Consider the following 16369-nt stretch of genomic DNA (forward strand, 5'->3'; position numbering starts at 1 on the left):
GACATAGTAGTTCGCCCTCTTCATCCTCTAGTGGTTCTATTATAAGGTTTTTGCGATTTTTTTGTTGTGTGTTGGTTAGTGCATTTTCATTTATCATTCTGGTAGTTTCGCTATTTGATGTTATATTTCCTTTCACTTTTTCTGCATACGTTGGTTCTCTTTGTTTCTCACCAGTTCTTAGAGCTAGCACCATGCCATAAAGTTTATTGGCTGCTGCATGCATCTCCATTGCTGCTGATCTGACCTTCTGTCTCATTTTTGTTGTCACCGAGCGATGGGAATTAGAAGGAATTGAGTCCATAATGGTGCCTAGATGATTGTTAAGAGCTTCAAGAAGTTCTTTTTCAGGGAGGTCCATGATGCCAGAGAAGGGTGGTAATAAGATTCAAATACCAATGTGAGAGATAGTTCTAATAGTTAAATGGCTCTGTATAGCCAAACAGATAAGTTTCCGTACAAAGTCTATAAAACACAGCTGCAACAAGGTCGATGGTGGCTGGAATGGTAGCCTACACCGATGTCACAACAAATAAAACACTGAACAAAAAAAAACGAAGAACAGGGAAAAACAAAAGCAGAAACGCCGAACGGCTCAACCACGCCGGTCGGTTATAGTCCCGCCGGTCAGTTAAACACACGCCGATCGGCTCCTTCCCGACGAAACACGTGTTAGGGTTAACCTTTGTTTAACAAAACCGATATAACTAATTAAATAATAGTCTCCCGATGACCAAATTTACAGCATATGCGGAGGACCTTAAACTAAACATAATACCGTTTGCAATTATCACGATAATACAAAAGGAGGCCCGATGGGGCCTGAGCAAATTTAAAAGATATAACCGCTCGTATCTGCCGAACCGCTTGTCCGATTTTTACAAATAAGACACTTACGGATTCCTGGTGAATAGTTCTTTCGATCGGTATATACCATTCGTCGCTAATCCAAGGATTCACGGAGATAACTCGATCGAGAGACAGAGCACACTTCAGACACGACTGACGATGTTTGTGAAAGTAGACAGTAGAGTAAAGAGCAGGCTGTTAATGAAACTTAGCCACTAGAGAAGAGGGAGGGATGAGGTAAGGGAGGAGGTGGGATATAGTAAAGAGTGGAAGGAGGAGAGTTAGGAATCCCAAGAGCATCTGCACCGCATTTATTGAAAACAATACAAAATACAAGATATGTACAAAATGCCAATTTGGCTGGACGAACAAAAGGCCAGCATGTCGCGGCCGACACAAACAGAAATGTACAATTATACACAAAACAATCATTAATGACAAAATTACATAGACAGTGGAAAACACACACAAAAAAAAAATTATAGAAAAATAATACAAAACAATTACAATAACAAGACAATTAGCAAAATACATAAATATATATATATATAATAAAATAATACAAAACAATTACAATAACACATGTTTACAGAATAATAAGACAATTAGCAAAATACATAAATATATATATATAATAAAATAATACAAAACAATTACAATAACACATGTTTACAGAATAATAAGACAATTAGCAAAATACATAAATATATATATATAATAAGATAATACAAAAACAATTACAATAACACAAGTTTACAGGATAGTAGACAATTAGCACCGGATGAACAGAGACTTAACAGTTACTGGTGGCCTACTGATACTAAGTGCTTGACTTCAGGCTGAACGACAGAAGGGTAGACAGATGTTTAAATGCTCCTTTATCTGTGCACAGGAAGTCCAGGTTGGGTGGCCAGTTCTGTCCTTTCAGCAAGCAATACCCAATAAGTGACTGGCGCTTCACATCGTAGGTAGGGCAATCTAGGATCATATGGAGAGCGTCGCCAGTGGTAGTGTTGTCGCAGCTGCAAGTGTCTTTCTCAGATTTCTTGAAACGGTGCAGATATGCCGGGAAGTTTCCATGTCCTGTTAGACCTTGGGTTATTTCATGCGAGATGCGGAGATGGCTGAGGTGTTGTCTTTTTATGATGGATGGGATGAAGCGGAATGTTAGTCTTCCTGTGGTCGAGTTTTTCCAGTTCTCTTGCCAATCGGCTATGGTAATGTCCATGAGGGCTTTACTTATGAACGTTAGGGGGATTTTCCTGAAGGAAGGGGAGGTCTGCAGTGCCGTTGCCTTTTTCGCCAGGCAATCTGCTCTCTCATTTCCGTGGATGCCGCTGTGCCCAGGAATCCAATAAAATTTGATGTCACGCCTCTTGTGCAGATTCCTTGCAAGATGTAGGGTTTTTTCCCCCACTGCAGTACGTTTGGTGGTTCCTTTTAAAACACTAAGGACATATCTACTGTCCGTAAAAAAGTTTATCCTACCCTGGATTTTTGCAAGATTACTTGTGATGGATAAGAGGGCTGCGTGCATAGCCCATAGCTCCGCTTGGTTATTGGAGCAATGGGCCTCGAGCTTGTGGTATTCTTCTTTTGATGGTTCCTTGCTGCTGCTATTAAAGATGACAAAGGCAGCCCCAGTACCCGCCTCATTCTTGGCACTGTCAGTAAAGACTTGCCATTCTGAGGAGGACACTTGATGGTTGTAGTCGCCGATAGCAATAGGGACTGCACCTTCAGCAGGATGTTGGTGGTACCCAGAATTTGGGTACAGGATGTCTATCCCAAATTCCTGAATCATACTCAAGAGCTCCGTGCCCTTGGATTTTAACTCCGTTAAGCATTTATTATCAGGTTTGATGTCATTGTCCCAGTCAGTTTTAGTTTTCCTAATATTCCAGTTCCAGAATTGTAGTTTAATTTTTTGGTGAATTGGTAGAATATTTGCCAGGGTAAGGAGTGCATCAGTTGGCGTAGTTCTGTAGGCCTTGCAGATTCTTATAGCAGAATCCCGCTGGGCCGACAGCAGTTTCCTTTTAATATGCGTCAGGTGTACAATTTCGCCCAGATTTGGGCTCCATACAGTAGCGCTGGTTCCAATAGCTCCCTTATAGATTAAATCTAGTCTGGTTTGAATCCTAGACCCCAGGTATTATGGGCGATATGGTGGAGGGCGTTCGCCCTTTGACGGATCTTTTTACAGCTTTCGTCAATATGATGTTTCCAACTAAAAGTAGGGTCAATGGTAACTCCCAAGTATTTAAGATGTGATGTAATCTTGATTCTTGATTATCCAAATGGATACACATGGGTCTTTGTAGTTGCTTCCTCTTGTTCTTCCTAGTGCATACCAGAGCTGCACATTTGTCGTAGTTTATTGGGAGTTTATTTTTAGCATCCATGCACCTATGATCTTTAGTGTACTAGAACCATTGACTGAAGGACATCGCAGTTCGATGCGAAGCATCAGGAGCGTGTCATCAGCAAACCCCTGAATATTTATGTCATCAGAAGTAGGGATATTATCTAGGAGATCGTCGTAGTTAAGATTCCAAATCCCCGGCCCACTTATGGAGCCTGAGGCAGCCTCTGGTGACCTCGTGAAGGGTCTGAAGATTGCCGGAAAAATAGCCCGCTTTAACGATCGGTAAGGTAACTATCAAGGAGGTTATATATGTTGTATGGGCATTTGGTTTTCTGAGTTTAAGCTTAATCGCCGGCCACCAAAGGTTGTCAAATGCCTTCTATAGTCCTATGCTTATAATCAAGGCGTGTTTATCCTCCTCTCATGCTTTTTAATAAAATTTGTCACTTGTTGGATAGCTTTCATCGTGGAGCACCTGGTCTGAAACCAAATTGCCGCTGTTCATTAACTTATTCCTAGTCAGTGCCAGTTTATTCTCCCCAATAAGAGACCGTCCAGAATTTTCCCTAAAACTGGAGAAGACTTATTGTCTGTAATCTTTTTCACTAGTAGGATGATCGACTTTACTGATGAACTTAATGCTGGCTATCTTCAGGTGTTCGGAAGTAGCCACAGCAGAGACAGCCATTATACAAAACAACAAAGGCATAGAATTTCTAGGAAGGCGTTTTTAACAGTTCTGCCGTGATCCCGTTGTATCCCGGGGCTTACGGGGGCCAGAAGAAGGACTGCCGTTGTACCTCAGGAAAGGTAAACCAGGCATCAATCCGTACCATTATAGACAGTCTTTATTTCGTTTCTGATATCCTGGTGTACAATTGACTCTTCAGACCATCATCTTTTGGAAAGTGATATTTCATTAATTTAGTTAAATTACTGGCAATGTCATAATCATTAGGGTGGTTGGGACTGATAATAATATAGGGATGTAGGTTTCTTTCCCATTTATCAAGCTATTTTATATGGGTCACCCCACGGGTGCTTTAAATCCTTGCTTGCTGCAGAAGACTAACGACCAGGCAGCAGTTGGGAAAGTAGACACGTTGAGGATAGCGAGGCCTGACCAATGTTGGCATAGCCCAGGGGAAGAAGGGGAGAGAGATGGAGGAGAGGGGAGGGGAGGAGGGGGGTGAGGTTGGGAGTAGAAGGTAAGGAAGAGAGGAGGGATGGGATCTCAGAGGTCTGCATCGGGTGCCGTTTATTGAAAACAAACATATACAATTACAGAGGCAAGGAAAGTATTCCTAATACAGAAGATCCCGACAAATAACATAATTACACAAAAGTACATAATACTACATAACACAGAACAGTAAAGTGTGGCAGAAGAGTAGACCACTACTAGCAACCTAGATCAGGCACTAGAGAGGGAACCTGCAGGGTCCAAATTGGCAGGTTGAAGATCTTCGCTGGAATAGAAGTGAATAGTCCACGGGTATCTGGCTTAGGAGAGGATCTTGATTTCCTTGCAGAACTTAACAAGGGCACTATATAAGTTTTTGTTGTTTATGATAGTATGCGGGCTACAAGGCCAGGCGATGTTTTCTTCGATTGCACTGGCGACAAGAGCCTGCCTTTCATGATTAAAATTTTGGCAAGAAAATAGCACATGGTCGCTGTCCATCCAGGCAGCAGAGGGGCAGGAGCATTGGCTGTCGCCTTTGCTATGGAACCTTGCTAAATAACTGCCTAGGTTGCCATGCCCCGTAAGGAGTTGTGTCAGTTCGAAGGAGGGAGAGAAATAATGGCACTTTCTTCTCTCAACTATGGAGGGAAGGAATTTAAAAACAGTACGACCTGTCACGCTGGATGACCATCGTGATTGCCACCGTTCGATAAAGTACTCGTGAACCTTTTGATACAGCCACCTTAGTGGGATCCTTTTATAGGTGTACCAATTTAAGTTAGTGATGGCTTTTTTGGCTAAGAAATCAGCATGGGTGTTACCTTTATTCTTGGAGTGTCCTTTTACCCAGTTAAGGAGAATGGTGGAGTGTGGAGTATTGTCCAAAGCCTCTATGGTATCCTTGATGATGGGAAATTTGGTATTTCCCTTGCTGATTTGGTATAAGGCCACTCAGCTGTCGGTGTAGATAGTGATGTTTAGGTCCGTCGTTTCACTGTACTTACTGTTGATATACTTAATCGCCTTCAGGAGAGCCAATGACTCTGCCTGGTTATTAGTACAGTGGTCAGCGAGCCTGAAGTAACTCTGGTACATGGTTCTACCATTATTCGAGTAAACTACAAAGGACCCTCCGGTACCTGAGGCAGAATGTGATCCATCAGTATAAATTTTGATTCCCCTCCTATCATGATGGTAGGTGTCCATAAAAACCTCATACTTTTGGATAGTGGCAGGGTGGAGTGGCTTAGCAGTTGTTACATCCAGACCATTGTCCATCAACTGGGTAGTCAAATTATGAATAGTATCACCATCCATTAAGGGTGTAACATTTTGCTTGTAGTTGTCTTCGCTTATGCTTTTAGCGTGCAGTCTCTTCATATTGTGTAAAATGTACTTCTTAGCAATAACAAGGTCCAGAGGCATAAGGTTAGCTAACAAGAGTAGCCCATCAGTGGGGGCGGTCCTGTATGCCCTGGTAATATAAATTGCCGCCAGTCTCTGTATTGCGAGTAACTTCCTTTGGATGTGAGTATTCACTACCCTACGGCCCCAGACCTCACAGCCATACGAAACTATTTGCTGCAGCTATATAAATGGACCTCCTGGCCCTATAATTAAGGCCCCATTTATTCCTTGCAATCGTGGCCAGTGCGTGGGAGATGTCTGAGGCTTTGTCATAGATTGTGTGAATGTGCTCCTTCCACAGCAGTTTATGGTCAATAATAAGACCGAGATATTTCACTGATGTTACATGCGGTAGCCTTTGACCCCTAATGTTAACCGACGGTGGTTTTTGAAGTGGGTTTCCCTTGGGAAAGAGCATGCAGTTACACTTGTTATGATTTATTTTTAGTTTTACCTTATTGCTCCAGTCACTGACGCAGGCCAGGAGTTTGTTCATCTCTATCTGGAGTTTTTCCTGATTGGGGTGTGACATCACAATTATTGTGTCGTCAGCATACCCCTGGATCATAGCATTCATTGGACAATCCTTTTGAAGTTTTAGGAGCTCATTGTACAATACAGTCCAAAATAGGGGGCCAGATTTAGAGCCTTGCGGGCAACCTCTGCTTATTTCTTTGGTGTAGATCAGTTTGTTGTTATGGTAGAAACTGGCACTCCTGTCTTTCAGGTAGCTACTGATGATTTTGTATAGATTGTCCGGGCAATTAGCCTTACCAAGCTGATGTAGGATCTCCGGCCACCAAGCGTGGTCGAAGGCCCCTTTAAAGTCCACAGAAACCATCAGGGTGTGATTGCCGTCCTTCTTTGCTTTAGTTATATAATCAATAAGGTTATCTAAAGCGTTGACTGTGCTTTTGCCTCTCCTGAACCCATACTGTAGCGGGTGAAAGTAGTTGATTGAGTCAAGATAGTAAGTGATCCTATTGGTTATGAGAGCATCCAGGATTTTGCCAAAAAAGGAGAGCAAGGAAATAGGGCGGAAGTCGGACGGCATTGTTGTATTGTTGTTTTTAGGAATAAACCTCACAGACGCCTGTTTCCAGTAAGTAGGAAAGTGACCCAAGTCCAGACACTTATTAAAGATCACCAAGAAGGTAGTAGGGATAGCCTTTACAGCTTCCCTCACTGTCCGCCAGGTGATGCAGTCTGGGCCGGGTGCCTTTTTACTTTTAATATTAGCAATCTCCTTCCTTAGCTCGCTGGTGGTAAAAGCTTTATCCCTGTAGCCGCTGCAGTATTGGAGGGCTTTCTCTCTTATGGTTTTGTGATAAGCGGTATCCATGGGACAGTCGTCCGTGGGAAACAGATCATCAAAGATTCGGCGGCAGGTGTTAGCTGGAGATGAAGTAAAAGACCCCTTCCCATCTTCGATAGTGGGAGGGATACTGCTGGATTTCCCTTTCTTCCTTGCAATGTAATAAGGGATCGCCCATGGGTTATTACCACAAGTGTTCGTACAAAAATCCCTCCAGGAGCGTGTCCTGGAAGTGTTTATTAGTTTTTTATAATCTCTATAGCAGTTCTTATAAACGTTCCTTTTGTGTTCTTTTAGGGTGGGGTCCCTTTCTTTCCTAAACTGCCTCTTCCTCCTTCTAACCTCTTTTCTCTTATTTTCCAGATCATTGTCCCACCAGGGGGCATTCATCTTTTTTACCCTAACCGTAGTGGTGAGGAATACAGCTTGGTGTATTGTATTCGTAAGAGTGACAACTGTGTTATCCAGCTCTTCCTTGGTATTAATATGAGTTAGAGGGGGCGAGTACCAGAGGGCAGTGAGGCAGTCATGAAAGAGATTCCAGTTCTTATTATTTGTTATCCTGTAACTCCTGACCTCTTTGCCATTCCTAATATTGATTTGTATATAGCTGTGGTCGCTTGCAGATATCTGATCCACCGTACTACAGTCCCAGTCCTGTTTGAGGAGGACATCGTTTCCCAGACATACGTCCACCCAGCTTTCCCCGTTGGTAGAAGAGAAGGTGGGTAGTGGACTGTCATTCATGGAGGATAAACCATAGTAGCCATAAATTCCCTTAGCAGAAAGCCTCTGGGATCTTCTACTGCACTGTGCCATAAGTGGGATTTAGCATTAAAATCCCCCAGAATTAAAACAGAGTTCCCTTTTAGGCTATTATAAGACGCACCAAGGAGATCAAGCGGGTAGGCCAACTCCTCGTTTGGAAAACAGTAGAATGAAATGATGTAGAGACATCCCTTTGGGGTATCGATACTGACTGTCGTATAATAGTAGGTAGAAAGCTGTGTAACTAATTGTACCATGATGTTTGGGTTATAAATTGCAACACCAGTTTTAGTCCTTTGGTTATTACCTTTGTGGGTGAAAATGCGACCATTGCCCAACATTGCCACGCTATTATCAATAAGGTAGGGCTCTTGAAATACCAGTATGTCAATCTTCCGTTCTGAGACCATCTGAAGGGCCTCTGAAGAGGTAGCCTTAGACCTCTGTAGGTTAATTTGGAGTATGTTTAAGCTATCCATAAAGGAAGTGCACCAGAAACAGGTCAGCTAGGCAAGCCCAGGGGACCCACGCGACAACCCTTTTACTCATATTGTGTCATTCTGATGGTGTTGGCCTTATATCGTTGTAGTATAGGACAGCTCTTATCAAATGCGTTATGGTCCGTGGGCATTGATCTGTTTTCTGGCACCGTTTTGTTACGTTTCTTGCAGTTAAAACACACAGGATCTTTTGCTAGATTTGGGCAATTTTTAAATTTATGTTTTTTAGTGCAATGGGTGCACCTCTGTTTCTCCGAGCACTTATAGGAGGTGTGCCCGAAGCCTGTACAGTTAAACATCTAACTATATCTATGTAATCATCCACGGCCACAGATCTCCACCCTATATATAGTCTTCTTTGTTGCATAATTTTATTTCTAATATCTGGTCTGACACTAATAATTATGTGTTTCAGATTATGGTTGTTCTTAGAATTAAAACAATGTGAGATTTTGGATGTTTCCATGAATTGTTCTTCGCTTATGACTTCTTGTATACTCTCGTTCTGATTGAAAATGTCTTTGGTTAGCCCTTCCACTTCCATATCAGTCGGTAAATTAAATAGTATGATCTTCGGGGAGCGTTTTTTCTTCTCTATTATTTTCACTTTATTTGTGAGGGCTTCCTCCGCTTGTACCGCCTCTTTGAAGGTTTGTATATCTTTCTCATCGTGTACCTGTATGCGCAGGTCTCCCTCAGGGAGGGGGCGTATTGCTTTGATTTTGATCCCCAGTTTTTTGGGGTCCACATGAGTTTGAAGTAAATCCAGCGTTTCTTCCGGGATTGGAACAGGTTCATCTGGTTGTTTAATCGTGGTTACTATGAATTCGTGATTATTCACTTTAGGATTTTTTATTCCTCCCAAAGCTTCAGATTTTTCTGCTATGAGCCTTGTTGTGCGACTAGGGTAACCTTGGTTACTTTTAACAATGTCGGCGTAAGATGCCCTGCCCATATGGGCTGGAGAATTGGTTAAGGCCTTTACTCTCTCCCTCAATTCGAGGACCATGCCGAAAATTTGATTCGCAGCCGCATGCATCTTGACTGCTGCTTCTTTAACACTTGCCCGTTCTTTTGACTTAACGGATATATTTGAGTTCGAGAGAATGTTATTAAATATTATTTCCAGTTGCAAATTGACCGTATTTATTAAATCCTCCTCAGCGAAGCTATAATTGGTTTCGTTGTCTTCCATAACGGTAGCCATAGTGTCCGAGTGAAAAATACTTGCCGGCAAAAGCGGGCCGGGGAAAGTTGTACAAAACCCGAAAAGTACTAAGTCCTGTAGCTCCTTAACGGCTGGACGGATCTTGATGAACTAGATATCAAATGATAGCTAATGCTTAGACGAGTCGAACGGTATATATAAATCCAAAGATTAATGCGCACAAACGCCGATGCGTCGATCGATAGACGGAGCCGATGTTCACACAACTTACCACAGTTGCGACTCGACGCCCTCTTGTGTGTGAAAGTAGACATTTAGAAATATAACCGGCCGTACTAGAAGCATAGCCTGGCTAGAACGAAGGAGGTGGGTGAGAGAGGGGGAGGAGGGGAGGGGGGGAAGGAAGGAAGGAAGGGGAAGTATGGGATCTCATGAGTCCTACAACGGTGCCATTTATTAAGAAAAACAGAGATTACATGTAATGTTACAGGAATGACATAGAAGAACCCTATGTGATACATTATATAGTAGGGTCAGATACAGGAATAGTTACAGATGGAAGCCCAGTAGTTACATAATGTTAGGGCTAGTGGGCAGGATGGGTTGTTTCTTGAAGCTAGTGGAACACATTTATTTTCCTGATAAAGTTCATCAGTTCTTTATAAAGTTTTTTATTTCTTAGAAGTAAATCCGGTGAACAGGGCCACGCCACATTTTCATGTAACGTTGCCAAAATAAGAGGTTGACGTTCACTGTTATAAAGTGGACAGTCAAACAAAATGTGGTTGCTGTCCTCCCACTGATCCGGGGAACAGCTGCAGTTACCAGTAGTCTTGTTTAAAAAGCGGTTTAAATAGCCATTCATATTGCCATGGCCGGTAAGGAGCTGGGTTGTTTCATAAGTTGGGATGAAGTGTGTTAGCTTCATCCTAACAGCAATTGAGGGCAGAAAGCTGTGTACAGTCCTTCCTGTGTTGCTCGTGTCCCAGCGCCTTTGCCAACGCTGAATAGCATAAGCGTGGACTTGGTTGGCGAGCCAGCTGTAGGGTATTTTGGAGTAGGAATAAGTGTGCAAGTTTGTGATGGCCTTTTTGGCGAGGAAATCGGCTTGCGTGTTACCTGTGACACCAGAGTGACCTTTAACCCAAGTCAGAGTAATTTGGGTTTGATGGATGCTGTTTAATTTAATAACGGTGTCCCTGATAATTGGAAGTTTAATGTTTAACTTTTGGATTTGGTATAGGGCAACCCGACTGTCCGTGTTGATGTATACCATTTTATTCTTCAAAGAAATAGTGTTGTTTTTTACGTAGTTGACAGCTTTAAGAATAGCCAAGGACTCAGCTTGGTTATTGGTGTTGTAGTTTTGTAGCTTGAAGTAGTGTTGGAAGAGTTTCCTGTTGTTATTACCATAAACAACGAATGATCCCCCGGTACCTCTGTCCGAGTGGGACCCATCAGTAAAGATGTATATGCTGTTATCAGCCTGTGGAGGAGGTTCCTTAAGTACAATGGTGTAGTTGGGTTCGAACGCAGGATGCATACAGTTGGTCGTATAATCAACATCAAGACCATGGTCAGTGATTAGGTTCATTAAGTGAGGAATGAGCTCTCCCTCTGTAAAGGGGGCCAACTTTTTAGTAAGTTGCTGCGTTGTTAGCTCCTTCTTGTCATATCTCTTAATGTTATGGAGGAGGTACCGTTCCATTATATGTAGGTCGATTGGTAGGATATTTGCAATTACGAGTAACCCGTCTGTTGGGGCCGTCTTATACGCTCTTGCAATGAAGAGGGTGGCCAGCCTTTGGAGAGAAAGTAGTTTCCTACAAATATGAGTTGTGGTAACCCTGTGCCCCCAAACCTCACAACCATATGCTGCTATCTGTTGGATGACAGCTGTGTAAATTGTCCTTCTCGCCTGATACTTTAGACCCCACTTGTTTCTGGCAATTGTGGCCAGGGCGTAAGTGGCCGTGGCTGCCTTCTCATAGACACTGAAGATATGGTCTTTCCATAATAGTTTATGGTCGATCGTTAGACCCAGGTATACCATCGCCGTGGTATATTGTATCCTTATTCCGTTCATTCTTACTGACGGTGGCTTATGTAAGGGATTGCCTTTGGGAAGGAGCATGGTGCTGCATTTATTGTAATTGATTTTTAACTTAACTTTATCACTCCATTCCTGCACTTGTGTTAGCAACTCCGTCATATTTTCCTGCAGGATTACCTGATTTGGATGGGACATCATTATTATTGTGTCATCCGCGTATCCTTGGATGACCGTATCATGTTTTTTGCCTGCTTGAAGCTTTAGCAACCCATTATATAAGATGTTCCATAGCAGTGGGCCTGACTTTGACCCTTGCGGGCAGCCCCTGCTAATGGGTCTACTGTAGATCTGGTTGTTTCCATAGTAGAAAGCAGCACTCCTATTGGAAAGATAACTTTGGACCATCCTATAGATATTATCGGGACAATTAGTATCTCTTAAATTGTGCATGATCAAAGGCGCCTTTAAAATCCACCGCCGCAAGAAGGGTGTGTTTTCCTCCTGCTTTTGCTGAGGTGATATAGTCAACCAGGTTATCAAGAGCATCAATAGTGCTCTTTCCTTTGGTGAAGCCAAACTGGAGGGGGTGGAAATATTTGCTGGTCCGCAGATGGTGGTTTATCCTGTTGACCATAAGGCCATCTAGTGTTTTCCCCAGAAAGGACAGCAGAGAAATCGGCCTGAAGTCTGATGGTGTTTGTGGAGCTTTCCCTTGTTTTTTAGGGATCAGTTTAACTGATGCCCGTTTCCACTCTGTTGGGAAATACCCCATGTCAAGGCATTTGTTAAAGAGTACATGGAAGGTGGTAGGTATTGCGTCGAAGGCTTCTTTGGCTGTCTTCCAGGTTATGAAATCCGGACCTGGGGCCTTGTTCCTCTTTATCGTTTTAAGGATCTCAGTAGCCGAAAAAGGGTGGTCATTATAATCGGTTCTGTTGATAGAGGTGCCCTTCCTGATATCTTTTTGGTACTCTGTATCATGTATCGGCGTGTCCTGGGGGAAAAGCTCATTCATAATACATTGGCAGGTCTCCTGGACAGAGGTTGTGTACGAACCGTTCTCATTCAGTATAGTTGGCGGGAGATTGCTGTTTTTTCCTTTCTTGCGGACTGTATAGTAGGGGACAGTCCAGGGATTGTTCCCGCAAATGTTGGTACAGAAGGTTTTCCATGACTTGGATCTGCAGTTATTAATTAGTTGCTTATATTGTTTGTAGCAGTCACGGTATTCTACCCTTTTTTGTTCTTTAATGTGTGGGTCGGTTTCCCGTCTATACCTCCTTTTACAGCGCCTGACTTCTTTCCTTTTATTATTCAAATCTGCGTCCCACCAGGGAGCGTCAACCTTTCTAGTGTAGACCTTTGTGGAGAGGTACATGGCCTCCCGGATAGCGTGTGTTAACTGTAGAATAACTTCGTCAAGTTCACTTTCAGTGTTGATGTTAATAATCAGTGAAGGTTTCCATAGACTGGTAAGGCAACTTTTGAACTGATCCCAGTTTGTGCTGTTGCCTATCCTGTAGTTATTGGTAATGTTATGTTCCTCGATGGTAGTGAGGATATAGCTATGGGCCCTAGCCGATACCATATCTTGAGTATTGCAGGTTGTTACTTTGTTGAGGAAGGAAGGATTTCCCAGGCACACATCGACCCAGCTTTCCCCAGTACTGGCAGAGAAAGTGGGCAGTGGGCTTTCGTTCATTGAGGTCAAGTCATGAGCTGCCATAAATTCACAAAGGAGGTACCCTCATGGGTCCTCCACCGGGCTGTGCCAAAGGTGTGATTTGGCATTGAAGTCCCCCAGCAGGGCTAAAGGATAGTTGTGTAGACAGTTGATGGTTGCATCTAGTTGTGTAAGGACCTCCTTCAGGTCTTCATCCGGTGAGCAATAAAAAGAGATGATGTAGATGGTGCCCTGGGGGGTGTCTACGCTGACGGTTGTATAATATGGAGTGGAGTGTTGTACGAGAAGTTGGACCAATAGATCTTTGTTATAAATAACAAGACCAGTTTTAGCAACATTACCAGGAGTTGCTGAGGTGATTACCCTACCGGGACCCAGCATAGCAACTTGGTTGCTATGGGTATATGGCTCCTGGATGGCCATAATGTCCACATTAAGGTCATTGACCAATTGGGTGGCCTCAGAAGATGCTGCCTTAGACCTCTGTAGGTTAATTTGCAGAATGTTGATGACATTTTTGTGAGTCTGACATTGAGTAGTATGGGTGTTATTATTCATAAAAGGAGAGAATATAACAGGTTTGGTCTAGAACAGATGAGACTATTATTGATACTGTATCTGTTTAACCTGATTTTCTTTGTACCTATGTAGTAGCGGGCATCCTTTATCGAAGGCATTATGGTCTATCTGGAGTGCCTTATGTTCTGGGACTGTTTTATTGTATTTTTTACAATTGATGCATTGAGGGTCCTTCCGTAAATTTGAGCACTCTCTAAACCTATGCCCTTTAGTGCAGTGGGTACAACGCTGCTTCTCCGTACACCGGAGTGAAGTGTGTCCAAACCCAGCGCAGTTGTAGCATCGTAGTATCTCTAGATAATCATCCACCCGTATAGAGTTCCAGCCCAGGAAGATTCTACTGTTTTGCATTATGGCATTCCTGATGTTTGGTTTTACATTTATTATGACATGTCTGACCATGGGGTTATTACGAGGGTGGAAACTATGCGTCACCCGTGTATTTGCACAGAATTCTTCTTCTGTGGTGACCTCAGCAAGGTGGGTGTTTTGCTCAAAAATACCTGGTATCAGGTCCTCGTCATTGACCTCGTTTGATATATTGAACAAAATAAGCTTTGGAGTTTTCTTAAGTTTTTAACCTTGATTTTTCTTGTCAAGGCCTCATTAGAAGTGACTGCACTGATTAATGTTTGTAAGTCCTTGTCTTCATGCACCTGAATTTTAAGGTCTCCACTCGGGAGTGGCCGGATGTTTTTAATCTTGACTCCTAATCTTTTAGGATCGACATGTGTCTGGAGGAGATCCAGTGTTTCTTCTGGAATAGGGTCTATATCGTCAGGAGTGCGGACAGCCGAGACAATTACTTCATGTTGCTGATTTTTAAAATTTTTAATCCCATCAAGAACCGCTGACTTAGCTGCTATCAGTTTGGTGGTGCTACTCGCTGGGGCCAGCTTACGCTGTACTATATCTGCATAGGAGGCACCTTGGGATTGGCAGGTGGTACCAGATAGGTACTTAACGTGTTCTCGTAGTTCCTGAACCATACCAAAAATCTGGTTAGCAGCCGCATGCATTTTGGTGGCTGCCTCTCTAGCAGCGGTCCTAGCCTTTGATTTAACAGATACGCTTGAATCAGTCGGTATGGAGTCCATTATAGTCACCAGCTGCTTATTAATTCTGGCAATAATGCTGTCCTCGATGTGGCTGTTACCAGTTCCCGGTTCAGGGGGGCTGTTCACAGCGATAACATCACTTGGAGGGCACATCCCGAACACACTTAGTAAGGTTAACAGTAGGATGAAAAAACACACGGGACACAAATCAGCCGTAACTGATAGTTCGGGCAGATGGGAGGAGTAATTTGCACAGAGAACGCCGAAACCAAGATGGCACACCGATTGGCGCGACACACGCCACACAAATGAAGAAACGCTGAACGGCTAACCACACGCCGATCAGCTGAAGACGGCTGAGAGTTCACGGAGTGAGAAAGAGGGTGTATAAACAACACCTTACACGTCCACAGAGCACCTTATACTAGTACTATAAATCTAAGTCGCGGAGCGAATAGGTTCCGAATACAACAACAACACGCCGACTGGCTATAGTTACGCCGATCGGTTAACACCGCCGCCGGAAAAATTATTGGCCCGAGACAACCGAATAAGACAGATACAACAAGTGGGAGCACTAATAACGCTTCCCTGAAAACCATAGGCCAGTAACCCTAAGCTGGGTGACAGCAGAGGGACGACGCCGACCGGCTGGAGCAACCGTTACCCCGGAAGAGGGTCAACCGCGTGGCCAGGTCAATGACCTTAGAGATCCTTTGTTACGAACGAAAACTAAAACAGCCGTAACTAGTAAACTATACATGATAACCGAATGAAAAACAAGACACAGGTAGAGAGAGCCACCCCCTCCGAAATACCCGGAGACGAACAAGCCCGAGAGCCCGAACGGCCCGCAAAACAGCCCGATGTGCAAAAAGTTACGGCCGGTGTAACTTAAAAACGGTAGAGCGTAGAAGTACGCGGAGTATACCGTTTTACAGAGCTTGATGACCCGTACAAGACCATATAAAAATTCACGACTTACCGGTGGAAAACACCCGGGAAAACCCGCCGAAAGTCCAGAAAGTTCTGAAGCTTGTAACTTTTTCCGTAAAACTCCTAACACAAAAAACGGGACATCAATCGAGAGCGCTTGACGAGTTGTATCCAGATATATAAAATAATCCACGGATTGATGAAAATTGACGGTGATGCTGCGATGTAAAGCAGGAGCACATACACACACAACCTTTAGCTATCGCGACACGACGCCACCTCTGTGAAAGTAGACATTAGTATAGACATTAGTATAAAGAGAAGAGGCTGTTATAAACTTAGCCCTAGGTGCGTGGGTGAGGGGGGGTTGGGGAAAAGGGAGGGATGGGAGAGAGGATTGAAGAGGGATAAAAGATGGGAGAGAGAAAAGATGGAAAGAAGGAGCAAAATATGGGTTCTCACTTACGTCTTGCACCGCATTTATTGAAAACAGATAAAAAT

At 43.4% G+C, this 16369-nt stretch overlaps 2 protein-coding genes across 2 annotated transcripts; both read right to left on the bottom strand.

Moving 5' to 3' along the window:
• Window positions 1-1666: 1666 nt before the first annotated feature.
• LOC136977953 (uncharacterized) lies at window positions 1667-2650 on the bottom strand. The gene has a single exon (XM_067273570.1). The coding sequence runs from the start codon at window positions 2648-2650 to the stop codon at window positions 1667-1669; it is 984 nt and encodes a 327-aa protein (XP_067129671.1).
• A 7524-nt stretch (window positions 2651-10174) lies between these two features.
• On the bottom strand, window positions 10175-12016 carry LOC136977970 (uncharacterized). The gene has a single exon (XM_067273590.1). The coding sequence runs from the start codon at window positions 12014-12016 to the stop codon at window positions 10175-10177; it is 1842 nt and encodes a 613-aa protein (XP_067129691.1).
• Window positions 12017-16369: the final 4353 nt, after the last annotated feature.

The sequence above is a fragment of the Centruroides vittatus genome, unplaced genomic scaffold (genome assembly GCF_030686945.1).
Source record: "Centruroides vittatus isolate TY-2023 unplaced genomic scaffold, ASM3068694v2 contig_113, whole genome shotgun sequence".
Taxonomy (NCBI): domain Eukaryota; kingdom Metazoa; phylum Arthropoda; class Arachnida; order Scorpiones; family Buthidae; genus Centruroides; species Centruroides vittatus.

Excerpts from the sequence above, each read along its gene's own strand:
- LOC136977953 (XM_067273570.1), bottom strand. The coding sequence starts at position 2,650 with ATGATTCAGGAATTTGGGATAGACATCCTGTACCCAAATTCTGGGTAC.
- LOC136977970 (XM_067273590.1), bottom strand. The coding sequence starts at position 12,016 with ATGGTCCAAAGTTATCTTTCCAATAGGAGTGCTGCTTTCTACTATGGA.